The sequence below is a fragment of the Myotis lucifugus genome, unplaced genomic scaffold (assembly GCF_000147115.1).
Source record: "Myotis lucifugus unplaced genomic scaffold, Myoluc2.0 scaffold_235, whole genome shotgun sequence".
Taxonomy (NCBI): domain Eukaryota; kingdom Metazoa; phylum Chordata; class Mammalia; order Chiroptera; family Vespertilionidae; genus Myotis; species Myotis lucifugus.
Window position 1 is genome coordinate 514,933 of NW_005871283.1, and position 13,128 is coordinate 528,060.

Here is a 13,128-nt window from a genome sequence, read left to right on the forward strand (position 1 = left end):
GCCAGCAGCCACCAATCACCAAGCCACCACAGGGCCCAGTTAACACTGCAGAGGACATCCTAGGTACAGATCTGAGAAAACAGATTTTGGGAACAGAAAGGCAGAACTCATTGGGAATGATTAGTGGGTGGAGAATTGGCGAGGAGTTTAGTGAGTAGAGCTAAGGAGAAATATCTGGCAAAAAGAAATGAGCTTGTCACTAAGAGATCACAGGATAGCAAAGAAAAATGCTGAAGAACGATGAGAGATGCTCATATGCTCTTAACAAGTCTGAGAGGGTAGACTGGATTCCTGACCTCCAGTGACTGCTTAAACCCCTTTGGAATGAGATGAGGGGGAACTTTCCACACAATCCTTTCCTCTCCAGTCCTGAGTCCTGGCTTTAAAGGCGTCACACCAGGGTTGTCAAACTTCAGTCTGTAAAGCAATCATTCAGGGAGCTTATTGGGATTCATGCACCCCCCCGGGCCCCAACTTGGTGAGTGGCCTGGAAATCTGCTGTTAAACATCATCCCAGAATATTTCACAAATGTCCTATATGACCCTTGCCCCGATCCTGTGAGTAGCTCTAAAACACAGGTAATCATCCAAGTTTTACTGATTTAATTCTCTCCTTCACTTTGTCGTCGCAGGCAAAGGTTAGTTAGTACAAGGCTGTGGGACTCTTCTTCTAGTCTTGAGAGAGTAACTGGTAGTAGACTTGCTTTCCTGCTGGAAACAATTAGAAAACTGGAAAAATATAAGGCACGACTATTTTCAGACAGTGGGCAAGGTAGACAGGACTGTGATCCCGAGAGAAGGGAGCCCTGCAGTCACCCCGGCTTTCTGCCTAGAGGCACTGCCGGGATCCTGGCACAGCGAGGTGGAACCCCCCCGTGGAGCATGGAGGGCTTGCTGAGTTGAGGAGACAGAGGTCAAAGTTTAGGGGGCTAAGGTGGCTGGAATTTGAGAAGCAGGATGTGAGAGAGGGGAGCTATGCAGGAAAAGAGATCCACAAATCTAGATGGACTGTGTACTAAGCTGTGCATGCACAGGGTCAACCTCCACAAGGCTGGGCAGAGAATTACGACCAGCAAGGAGTGAGCTAGCGATCCCCACAGCTGACACAGAACTGCCAGAGGGACAGCTCCGCCCAGGCCGGGGGAGAGTCCCGTGGAACAACCCGGCACTCAGCAGAGACACTGAGTGTCTTACTGTTCAGGGCGAACTCCAGACTTGTGTGGATAAAGCTTAAAAACGATTCTCAAAATGATCAAGTTGATCAACAAATACAATAACTGCCTACCAAAACAATATATTGTTTTTTAAAGGAAGACAACTAGATCTAGACACTCAAGCTAGTAACATTCATAATGGCCAGCAGCCAACTGACAAGCTACGAATCAAGCAGAAAAATATGTCTTGTAACCAAAAGAAAAATAAGTCAATAGAAACAGACTCAGAACAGATAGAGATGATAGAATTAGCAGAAAAGGATTTAAAAGCATTTACTATAAAGGTTACTATCAAGGAAAAGTAAAAACATGAATAATATAAGGAGATAAATGGAAGATATATATGAAGAGAGAGAGAAAGAGAGAGAACTGAGAGGTGCTTCTAGAGCAGAAAAAATACAATGTCTGAAACAACAAATTCACTGGATGGGCTTAACAGCAGACTAGACATTACAGAAGAAAAGATCAGCTACACAGCAACAGAAAACTATCCAAACTGAAGCAAAGTTTAAAATAGTTTAAAAAAAAAACACAAAAAAACCAGAGCTGCAATGACCTGTGTGGCAATTTCAACTGATACAACCCACATACACGTAACTGGAGTCCCAGGAGTGAGAGGGGGAAAAAATATACTCAGAGAAATAATGGCTAAAATTCTCTGAATCTGATGAAAACAATAAATTGACAGACTCAAGAGGTTCAAGTAGATAAGCACAAAGTAAGCCGCACCAAGGCATATCCTAACCAAATTGCTGAAAATAAAAGATAAAAATAAATAAACCTCAGAGAAGAAAAAGACACTGCATGCCGGGGAACAAAGATGAGCAGCACCACTGCCTTCTCCTCAGAAACAATGCAAACCAGAAAACACGTAATGTGAGTGCTGAAAGGGGGAAGAAGTGGTCAGCCTAGAATTCTGTATCAGGTGAAAAGACGTTTTCAGACAAGCAAGGCTGAGAGAATTTGTTGCCAGAGGACCTGCTCTACAAAAAATGTTAAATGAAGTTTTTCGGGCACTAGGAAAATAATACCAGATGGAAACTGAGTTCTACACAAAGGAATAGAGTGTGGAAATGGTAAACATGTGGGTTTTTTAAAAAAAGGCTTTGATTTAGCCCCAGATATAATCTCCTCTCTAGTGAGTTTCTTTTAAAAAGCTCACACAAACATTATCGTTTCTCTTGAGTTTGAACACGGGCCTTAGCTGTGCCACGGCTACTGGCCTACTCAGTGCTGTTTCTCCTTTGCTGGCCATGCCAGCCATTCACTGACTACTCCGCATAGTGCACTGAGGATGCAAAGACAAGTAAGACGTGGTGTCTGCTGTCAGGAATTTAGAGCCCGGAGGGAAGAACATTCAAGCCAACAAAGAGCTGAAGTGTGACACTTACTTAGCTCTGCGACTATGGGCAGCTTACTTAACCTCTCTGTCCTTTAGTTCCCTCAACTATAAAATGGGGATAATGACATTACTATCTCATAGGGTTGTTGTGGAGATTAAATGCTTTACCATCTATAAACTGGTAGACCAGTGCCTGATGTATAATTAACACCTAACAAACATTAGCCATTGCTGCTGTTACCATGTTGCCCAGGAGGTTGTAGGAGCACAGAGAAAGATCAACCAATGAACCTGTATGTGTACATGGGTAACCTAGGAATACGGACAATAGGGTGGTGAAGGCCTGGGGTGGGGGTGGGGGCAGGCTGGGAGAGGTCAATGGGGGAAGAAGGGGACATAGGTAATACTGTCAACAATGAAGATTTTACAAGAAAGAACGTTTACAACTCAATAATAAAAAGACAAGTAACTCTTTTTTAAATGAAAAAGAGGGAGTGGATGGGAAGGGAAGGCATGGCAGAGGAGGTGATGCTTCAGCTGATTTTTGAAGGACGAGGAGTGTTGGTAGATAAAGAAGGGGTGAGCCCTAGCTGGTTTGGCTCAGTGGATAGAGCCTGCGGACTGAAGGGTCCTGGGTTCAAGTCTGGCCAAGGGCACATGCCTGGGTTGTGGGCTGGATCCCCAGTGGGGAGCATGCAGGAGGCAACCGATCAATGATTCTCTCTCATCATTGATGTTTCTATCTCTCTCTCCCTCTCCCTTCCTCTCTGAAATCAATAAAAAATATATATTAAAAAAAAAGAAGGGGGAGAGGTACTCCTGGCAGAGGCAGTAGCACTTAGAGCAACGGGTGCCTGAGCTGCAGTGCAGGACATGCCTCGGGGGCTCTGGGACATCTCCGAAGCCCCTCAGACTTCCTCCAAGAACGTCTTACCTCCTCCGTCATCTGATCCATCCAGGCTCTTCGGTCTGAGGCGATGACTGCGCCCAAAAGGAAGGAAAGTAGAAAGTGAGTTTCAGGCACAGAAAGAAACAACCCCAATTTGTATTGTATCCATTCTTTCTCCTAGATGAAAAGGTCTCTGGATCTACTCTCCTCCAACTTGCTCAAACCTAACTGGGCACCTGGGTCTGCCATGTATGGCTGCCCAAGCTGGTACTGCATCGTTGCACGGGGTAGCGTCACACAGACTATGATATGAATGCTCTCCTGCCTCTGAGGTGGGAAATTTGATGGCCCTGACTTTACACTCCATCTTCACCTGAAAACTTTTAAAAAATGTAAGTCTTAGGAGAAGGCAAGGCTTATAAACTGGCACTGCCTCTGCCCGTGGGTCAGTACTCTGATACCCAGACATGTAATTCTAAAAACCGCAGGGTGGGAGGTGTGACTGGCTACCAATGCCAAAGCCCAGGCCTTCAGTGGAAGAATTAAACCCTTAATTCAGGAAGCATGACTCCAGCCCAGACCACAGCCAGATTCACACTGCCTAGCCTATTTTTTTAATGCTGCTCAACAAAGACTGCACTGTCGACAAAGATCCCCATAGGATGCCATAAGAAGACTGCAAACATACTCTTCCATTTCTTCAAAAGCCTTCCTTCCCGACCTGGAAAAAAGAAAGAGAAGGGTTATGAGAACCCGCTAGTCTCATGCATTGGCAGGGTATGTTGGACAGGGGGTTTAAAAAGTGGGTGCAAATATCCCAGCTGCTTTATTTGTCTGGATTCCTCTTCACAGACCAAGGCTCATACTCAGCATGAGGGCACTATAGACCCTGCAATGCCTTCTTATAACCTTACTTCAGCACGTCTCCAAATTAAATGACTGAGTTTAAATGCAGGCTGAGTGAGCTCAAAAGTCAAATGAGTATAGATGATATGACGTCCTCCTTTCTTTCAACAAGTACTGACCAATTTATTGAGCACTTTTTAGGACTGAGGCCTTGGGTCCCAGTTGGAGCTGTTGTGTTAACATGGGCAGCTTCCCACGAACGGAAAGGGATGAGCTAGCCATGCAGGGAGGCTGCAGGCTCAGGGCCCGTCTTTCTGTATCCGCCACGTGAAGGATCAGAAGCCCTGTGAGTGATGCTGGCGAGTAGTGCCCTCAGATATTCCGTGGGAGCAGGAAGCCTGTCACACTTGTCTAAGGCCCTGGTTCTCAAACTTGACTATGCATGAGAACCACCCGGAAGCTTGACAGACATGCCGACGGCTGGACGTGCTGGACCTGGCAGCAGAGATGTCTGGATCAGCTGGTCTGGCAGGTAGGCAGCCCAGGAATATGCATCTTAAACAAATTTCCAGTAATTCTAACCCAAGTAGGATACTACTGACACTCTGAGAAACACCAATCTTAAGTCTTCGGAATGAGACTGGCAAATGTTGACTATTGTTAAAGTCAGGTGATGGGTATATGTGGTGATTACTTTTCTGTATGCCTGGACATCACAATAATGGAGTTTTTATTTTTTGTGACTTTTTAAAATATATACATTTTATTGATTCTTTACAGAGAGGAAGGGAGAGGGAGAGAGAGTTAGAAACATCGATCAGCTGCCTCCTGCACACCCCCCACTGGGGATATGCCCGCAACCAAGGTACATGCCCTTGACCAGAATCGAACCCGAGACCCTTGAGTCTGCAGGCCGATGCTCTATCCAGTGAGACAAACCGGCCAAGGCTATGACTTCTTTTAAGTTAGAAATCAGCGCCATGAAGGCAGGGGCAAAGGGCAGTGGCAATGACATGATGGCCAGGAGGCAAGATGCATGAGATGGCCCTCGACAGCGCTGGCCCACAAAGCCTCACCAGTAAGAGCTATGTTGGAACCAAACAGCAATTCCTGCAAAATGCAAATAATTCCCCCCAACAGTATAATCATAAATTAAGCCCAAGTTTAAATAGATCAGTTTCCATGAAATTTAGACCATACCAACTGCACTGTGAAGGGAGGACAGAAGGAAGGGAATGAATTTTGGCTGAAGTCAGGGAAGGAGAAGAGGATAGGTAGGTCAGGTTGGATGAACAGGATGAAATAACTCTGAAGGGATCTCCCAGACTATGTGTTTTTACTCTTAAACTCTATGTTTTTTGAGGAACCAGGGGTAGGAGGACGAGTGGGACAGAAAGGGCAGTAAGAGGCCCAAGGTAGACTGCAAAGGGATGTCCAGGGCAGCGCCACCATGGAGCTGCTGGTGATGGAGGCTTCCAATGCTGTTCTAAGTAACAAGAATCCTAACGTAGAGCCCGAGGCAGGTGCCAAAGCTGCCTCTAAGTGGAGGAGAGAAGGCTCTGCTCCCAACTCACTACCTCTAATTGTCACGGTGAAGCTGAACTCTATAAACCCACTGTCCAAATGGCTTGATATGCCACCAACGGTAGAAGGGCTTGAATGAAAACAGGATCAGAGAATAAGGGGATTAAAAAGGCCAGGTAGCCTAGGCCAGCAATGCCTTTGTTTGTACATAAGAGACATGTCCATCTCTGATTACCCTTAGGAATTATGACTGCATCGGTCCTTCCTAAGCAATGGGAAGTGGAAAAGTAGCAGTGATTTTGTCTGAAGGAGACAATAATGATAAGGCTAATCTTTGGGGGAAGGCTGATTAACTGCCATTTATCCACTCAACACCCAAAAAGGGGATGAATTTCATATGTGGCTTAATTGCTGCTGAGTCCACATCTTGCTCTCTCTCACTCTAGGGGGAGCCAAGAATCCTTCGGCATCTCATTTCACCCCATGGGATGGAGCAAGATCAAAATGGAGCCCCCAAGGATGGTCAGCTGGGATGCCCAAGGGTGGTGTTTTCTCGTGTCCCCTGCACCCTCCTCCCTCCCCCTGAACTACAGGTTCAGTGTGAACCTTCTGCTCTGCTATGATAGAAATGGTACAGGACACTCTGCCTTTGATGAAGTTGGCTACTTCCAGGCCTTATCTAGCTTGCAGATAAGTTTGGTCTGGACCACACTGCTCTTTATTTTTATTTTGTTTTGTTCTGTTTTAACATGAATTTCTTGTCCAAATTGGGAGATTTTGTACAAAAATCCGAATTTCTAAATTCTTCAAATACAAAGCCTGGCAACACTGGACCTACATTCCAGTGTTTTCCATGGGAACCTACATCCGAGTGTGGCTGCCCCTGAGCTCCCAGCACTCCCTAACCCGGGGTTCAGTACTAGTTCTTCATCATCCAATCTGCACTGCTAGGGATCTTACAGAATGAAGAGGCCAGTGAAGTATGCAGCTATGCAGCTATCAAACACAGGAAAGCAAAGGAAGACTAAGTGGGAAGCATATTTTAGGAGACTTGGCAGAGAGTAAATATCTTCATAGAAGTATGAATATACAAATAACCGGTATATGTACCTCAGTAATATAACTTAGGTGCTTTTCTGAAATAAATCCACACTTCACAGATTTGCTTTACCTACCTGGTCCCCAAAGGCACGGAGTCCAGTGCTAGGACACAGAATCTAGCACAATGATTTTCAAACTACAGGTCATGGCCTGTTAGTGACTCATGAAATCAAGTTAGTAAATCACCACTGGTCTCTTTTTAATAGCAGAGAGGATAAAAGAAAGTGAACTGCTCACAATAAGGATAGGTATTACATAAAATTTTTTTTTCAATTTTATATACTCACATACCCCGTCATGATGGAGAGTGTATTTTTAAATGGTGGTGACAGGTTAAACGAAATGAAAACGGAGTTGGTCTACCACCGCCCACCAGAGGATTTGGGGCTGAAGTCCTGCCTCCCACACACTGTGGAGGCTGAGGGGGAGAATTGTAGGTCCTGGGTCCTCTCTTCCTTACAGACATACTTCTGAGGAAACTGTGACCCGGTCCAGCCCTATGGAGGGGACATGCCTCTTTCCCCAGAAGTGGCTACGAGAGGGTTTGGGAGCATGACAATTACAATGATACTGTGAGACTGTCTCACACAGCGAGAGCACTTCGCAATACTCTACAAAGACTCGCTCAGCTGAGCGCTGGAAACGAGGTAGAGCAGGTTTCAGCAGCACCGTTACTGACGCTGGGCACTGTGTTGTGCACGTCACCCAAACCACAGCGCCAGTGAGTGAGGAGGCTGAGACCAGAATCCCTGTCTCCCGACGTCCACCCTAGCTTCCAAACACACTGCCTGAGCCTTCTCAACAGCAGACACGGCTGATTTTCAGACGCCCCACAGGGCGCCCCGACAGCTGTTTGGATTTACTGTGCAGACGCTCCATTCCTGACTTCCCACACTTAGAGAAATAAAAGCTGGAGAGAATCCTTTAAACCAGGAGCTCTTAACCAGGGAGGCACAAGAGAATCACACTCGGGAAGTTTCTTCGGTGTCCATGTGCTGGGCCTCACCCCAGGCCTCTGGAGGAGGAATCTCTAGAAATGGGACCCGGCCACGTGTGTGAGAATCACTGCCCTAAGCCTTACTTCAGATGGCTGGCTGAACTCTCCAGTTGCTAAGCAGCAAGATGGAAACCTCCTGCCTTATCCTTCCGCGTTGCCTGCTCTCTTCTAAAAGTGTTGGTGAACTCTGCCTTGACCTCCAGGCGGAGGGGAGCAAGGAGACGGCTTCACAGACTGAAGCCGCATCCCGACTGATCCTGAGTTGATTATCTCGAAATTCAGACAAGACTCCATCGTGTTCATAAAAGCTGGGCAGGTGCTCCCCACCCTGGTAGGTCCGGAGCAATTCAGATCCGATTAGAGATGCTTGTTCAATATTCAAAATGTAAAACACAGAGGTTGCTGAACCAGCACTTTGAAAAGTTAATTAAATGCCAGGTTTCTTTTTAAGAGCTACTCCATCACTTGCTGATTGCTTTGGCTATTTTGCAGAATGAAGCCTTCACTCTGGACAATGAGAGTAAATGTTCTCCCTCACCTCCCACCTGGTGGAGACAGGGCACTCTGGCTTCCTGCTTTCCAGGGATGACGCAGCGGCCTGGCCCTGGCCCTGGCCGGTGACTTGCAGGAGGGGAGGCAGGGCTGTCCCTCTGGCCCTTTCCCAGTCACTAAAAGCACTCAGCCTCCCGGAAGCTGCCAGCTCCCCGCACGTCAGGTTTTCGGGTGGAAGACTTCATACCCTTTGTAATACTTTTAGCAAAAATAAATAAATAAATAAATAAATAAAATAAAATAAAATAAAAAAAGACTTCAAGGTTAAGGGTGTGGTCTCGTCATCTCCACCTCCATTTAAAGCCCAGTCCTTCAGCTCAGCACTCACCCTGTCCCCTTCTGGTTTTCACCCCCACTTCTCTATGACCCACATGAGGTCTCTCCTCCCGGCTTCACAGGGCACCTCAATACGAAGGGAAAGACCATCTCCAGGCCCCGGCCCCCACAGGCCTATTACAGGAAGGCTGATGACATAACAATAGTAACGTTTATTAAACTTATTGGGTGCCCGGCACTGTCATTATATTTTCTTATTTATATATTACATATATTATACATGGTATTATACGTTATTTCATTTTCACATTATCTCTTTAAATTTACTCCATTTTACAGACAAGCAGACTGGGGCTCAGAGAAGTACAGTAACTTGAGTAAGGTCACCCAGCTAGAAAGTGGTAGGATTAGAAGACAAGCTCTGGGCTGTCTGACACAAAGCCCAGTGCTTAACCCTGCACGGGAGAGGAACATGCGGGCAGTTCTACACCAGGGGAAGCCACATTTCATAGACTCTGCTTCGGATCCAACTGATATTTTCCATGATGAGTATATACTCTCAACTTATAGAATTGTCGCTTGGTCAGCCTTGACAATTTGGTAGTTAATACTGGTTTAATTGTCCCACGTGATTTATTATGTATGTTTTATTTGTAGCATAACAGCTTGCGTAGTGGCAGAGAAAGAGATCCCATGTAGCTAAGTCACCTTTCCCTCCAAGCCCTCTCCTTTTCTAAGTTCTTCTGCTCAAATGCAATGCTTTCTTTTGGCATTCAGATGCCACACCGGCATGCCATGGGCATGATTTGGTCAACTGATGACAAGATTGATCGCACTGGCACATCCGGGACTGCAGTCACACAGGACCATTCCAAACCCTGGACCCTCCATTTCATTCTGGGGCTCAGGTAGAGATGTGCTGTAATGTAAAACCCCCGCCTGTTTCCCCATCCGCCCTGCCATATCAGACAGAGGCCTCGGCGCTGCTTACACAGGGTACATGCTGAAGGGTGAAAGGCAGCCCTAATGTAGACATCATCTCCGTTAAAATGTTTCTCTCGAGTTTAATGGAATACTTCAGAGATCTAAATGGAGATGAAGTACCACGGCTCAGAGAACAGCCAGGATGCTATCTTTATGCAGCATGACAATGTTCAGTGGTTAATTGGACGCCGTTAACCTATTTTAGCAGGGGACATAACTGGGATAAATGGGGGGAAGTGTCCTTGAAGTCTCTTAATATCCACATCACATATTGGACCCTAGACTCGCCTCCCTGCTGCACGACAGAACAGGCTTTAAATAGACCAAAGTGCCGGCATCTAGAGCGCTGGCCGGCCCAGTGGAAGACCCTGTCCTGGCCCAACCCGCATGGGCTCGGCCTCCGACCCCAGGAGGCTGTGAAGGGTCCGTACAAATGGTTGCTATTACAACGTGCTGCCCCGAGAGAGAAGCTACAGCCACAGGAAGGAGCTCACAGGGCTCCCATGCCAAAAAGAAGAAACTCTGTAGTCAGAGGCCAAACTCATAAAGAAACACACGGCAAGGGGGAGAACAGGACTAAGATACCAGCTGGACTGGAGCCACGAGCATCACTCCTCTAGAAGAAAAGAAACCAAAATGCCATTTCCTTGCAAGGTTTTCTACCCTCATAATTTTAAAATGTCCAATAACGATCTCACAAGGGCCTCCAAACCTCATTGAGGAAAATTTACCCAAGGTATGAGCGAGAGGAGGTGATCTGTCCCAGATCGTGTAACACACCATTAGCACATCCCAAACCAAGGCTCTACTTCATAAATTGTGTGGCTCATCAAACGAACCCTCACAGTGAAACCCCAAATCTGAGCAAAGGGAAACTTTGCCATCGTAATCTTGGGCTATTGTGTCCATTCGGTATGAGGCAGTGGACTGGTTAATTGCAGTCCTTCTGCTCTAGGGTGTCCCCATACATGTAATACTGATTAAAAACCAGATATTTCTCACGGGCTGAAGTTTTCCTTGGCCAACAGATTTCTCCTAAATGAGACTCTCCTGAAAGCTGAAGTCCCTTCTCTTTCTCCCCCTGGTTCCTAGTTCTTGCCATTCATGTGTTCAGTGTCCAGCATGTGTTTTGTATTGTATTTTCTCCCTTCCTTTAAAGACAAGAAACAATTCCCCAGCACCCAAATTTTGGCACTTTAGGGTTTCAGGTCACATTAGATCATATTTGGCTACTGCCGGCAAGGTGTCAAGTCAACAGGGTATTTTGTGGAAAGATGAAAACCAATGTCCATGTCCTGTCTGTAGACTGCCAAGCCCTATCAGGTTGAAGGTGTAGTGAATTATAAGGCAATTCCTGGGTGACGTTTGCCCCCTGCTGGTCAGATTCAAAATAACAACTTTGTTCTGAATCAACCTTACAGGAGATTTATCAGGAGGAAAAAGACATGAATACACAGAAACAGTTATAGGGACATAAAATGTATGTGCATCCCTGCTATCAATAAACTTAAAAAGTGAAAGAGTTTAGAACTCTAGATCTTACATATCTCAAATGAACATTATCTTATTCAGAAACCTTTGTCTGAGGCACAGATGGAAGGTTGGGGACTGGGGGATCTTTCGCTCAGTTTTACAATCTGGCTAAAGCCTCACACACTGCAGTGACTGACAGGTCCTACCACACCCACCCCGTGCATCTTCTAAATGAGTAAATGGAGACCAGGAGTTGTTAAAGCGACCTGACTAAAGCCCCAAAGCTAGCTGGACACAGAGCTGGAATAGAAACCAAGGTCCACACTTTCTCCTCTACTGCTGGTCCCATTATGCCTCAAACTTAACAGGGCAAGCGAGGCAGGTGCAAGCAAAATGTCATGGAAGCACTAAAAAGAAGCAACCATGCCAATTGCGGGAGCCTGGGGAGGCTTCTTAGAAGACTTGCCAAATGAAAGATGAGAAGGCTTGCAATAGGCAGAAGGCTGCAGGAGGGCTTGTCCAGCTGGAGGAAACAACCCGTCAAGGCAGGAAGCACGAAAGAGTCAGTTGTGTTCTGAAAACAGCTGAAATACAGAGGAAAAGCAGCTCGGAGAAGCCAGTAGGACAGTGTTTCCTTAACATCTATCACTTTCAAATGCTACCTTCACTAATTTTGCTACAGCGGTGTACTTTCTGCATCTACTTTCTATTTTCTTTAAGTTGATTCCTTAATTTTACTTTAATACATTTATTTAAAGAAAAGTTAACATCCTCAGCCATATAGAAGGTAACTGTAAAAAACAATACAGTTTGCCCGGCCGGTGTAGCACAGTGGTTGACCGCTGACCTATGAACCAGGAGTTCCAGGTTTGATTACCCGTGAGGGCATATGCTCGGGTTGTGGGCTGGATCCCCAGTGTGGGGCGTGCAGAAGGCAGTCAGCCAATCAATGAGTCTCTGTCATCATTGATGTTTCTATCTCTTTCTCCCTCTCCCTGCCTTTCTGAAATCAATGAAAATGTTTTTTAAAAACCTATAGTTTTTAAAAAACACAAAATTAATTTAACTATAGCTAGATATTACTATTTGCCAAAAGTCTGAGCCTATGGCTTCTTCTTTCATTGTTAAAAAGGTAGATTAGCAAGGTTAGGGAGTGTGACAGCAATCCTAGCTGCAAACTGAGACTTTTTCATTGACATGATGAGAGGGACTAGAAGCGAAGAGAAAAGAGAATAGCCTTATGACTTAATGCCAGTCTCTGGGAAATGCAGCTGTAAGGACAGAGAGTGAAACGGCACAGGATGTGCTGACTGAAAGTCACGGGTCCACAAGTCAGGGAGTAAACTTTTATCAGTGTTTCTGGAAACCTTTATGTCGGTCCACTTTTAATTGCTGAACAGACTGGGTCTTCTACTTCTCTTAAAAAGAATTTTCTGTTCTGAATGGAGAAACCTGTGACTTCCTTCCAGTCACTTACCCATTGTTTTCTTTGCCCCTCTTTTCCATCCCCCAAAATGATGGTCCCTTCAGAAACCCATGAATACATTGAGAAGGTGCTCAAAGAGGAGGAGGTGCCTCCTGCCAGGAGAGGTGACCCCTTCCCAGCTGCCAGGTGAGAGGCCACCAGCACTGCAGGGCTGTGTGTGGCACCTCCTGGAAGGCCCAGGACCCACCCTGGTGAATCCCTAGTGCAGGTGAACCTACGACACACTGGCACAGCCACCGGTAACCAGCTGTGGTGAGGGTAGCATAGGTCACAAAGGAAAGTCACTGGCAGACTCCCTAGACCAGGAAAAAACCTAGACTGTGTGAGGGCGCTCAATTTCATGCGCACTTATACCAGCGTATGCCTAGGCTGCTGCTTCTAAATTGAAACTGCTTCTAGTTACTCCTCAATAAAGGACTAAAAAGAAAAGGGAAGAGTAGGTAT

General features: G+C 46.0%; 1 protein-coding gene across 1 annotated transcript in view; it reads right to left on the bottom strand.

Annotated features, from left to right (window-relative positions):
- Positions 1-13,128, bottom strand: part of IFT43 (intraflagellar transport 43) — a 70,193-nt gene that overhangs the window by 19,089 nt on the left and 37,976 nt on the right. The window contains exons 4-5 of the mRNA XM_006098416.3: positions 4,134-4,166; positions 3,491-3,537 (exon numbers count right to left, since the gene is read on the bottom strand). Coding sequence (XP_006098478.2) covers positions 3,491-3,537; positions 4,134-4,166 — 80 coding nt within the window. The remainder of the gene's footprint in view (positions 1-3,490; positions 3,538-4,133; positions 4,167-13,128) is intronic.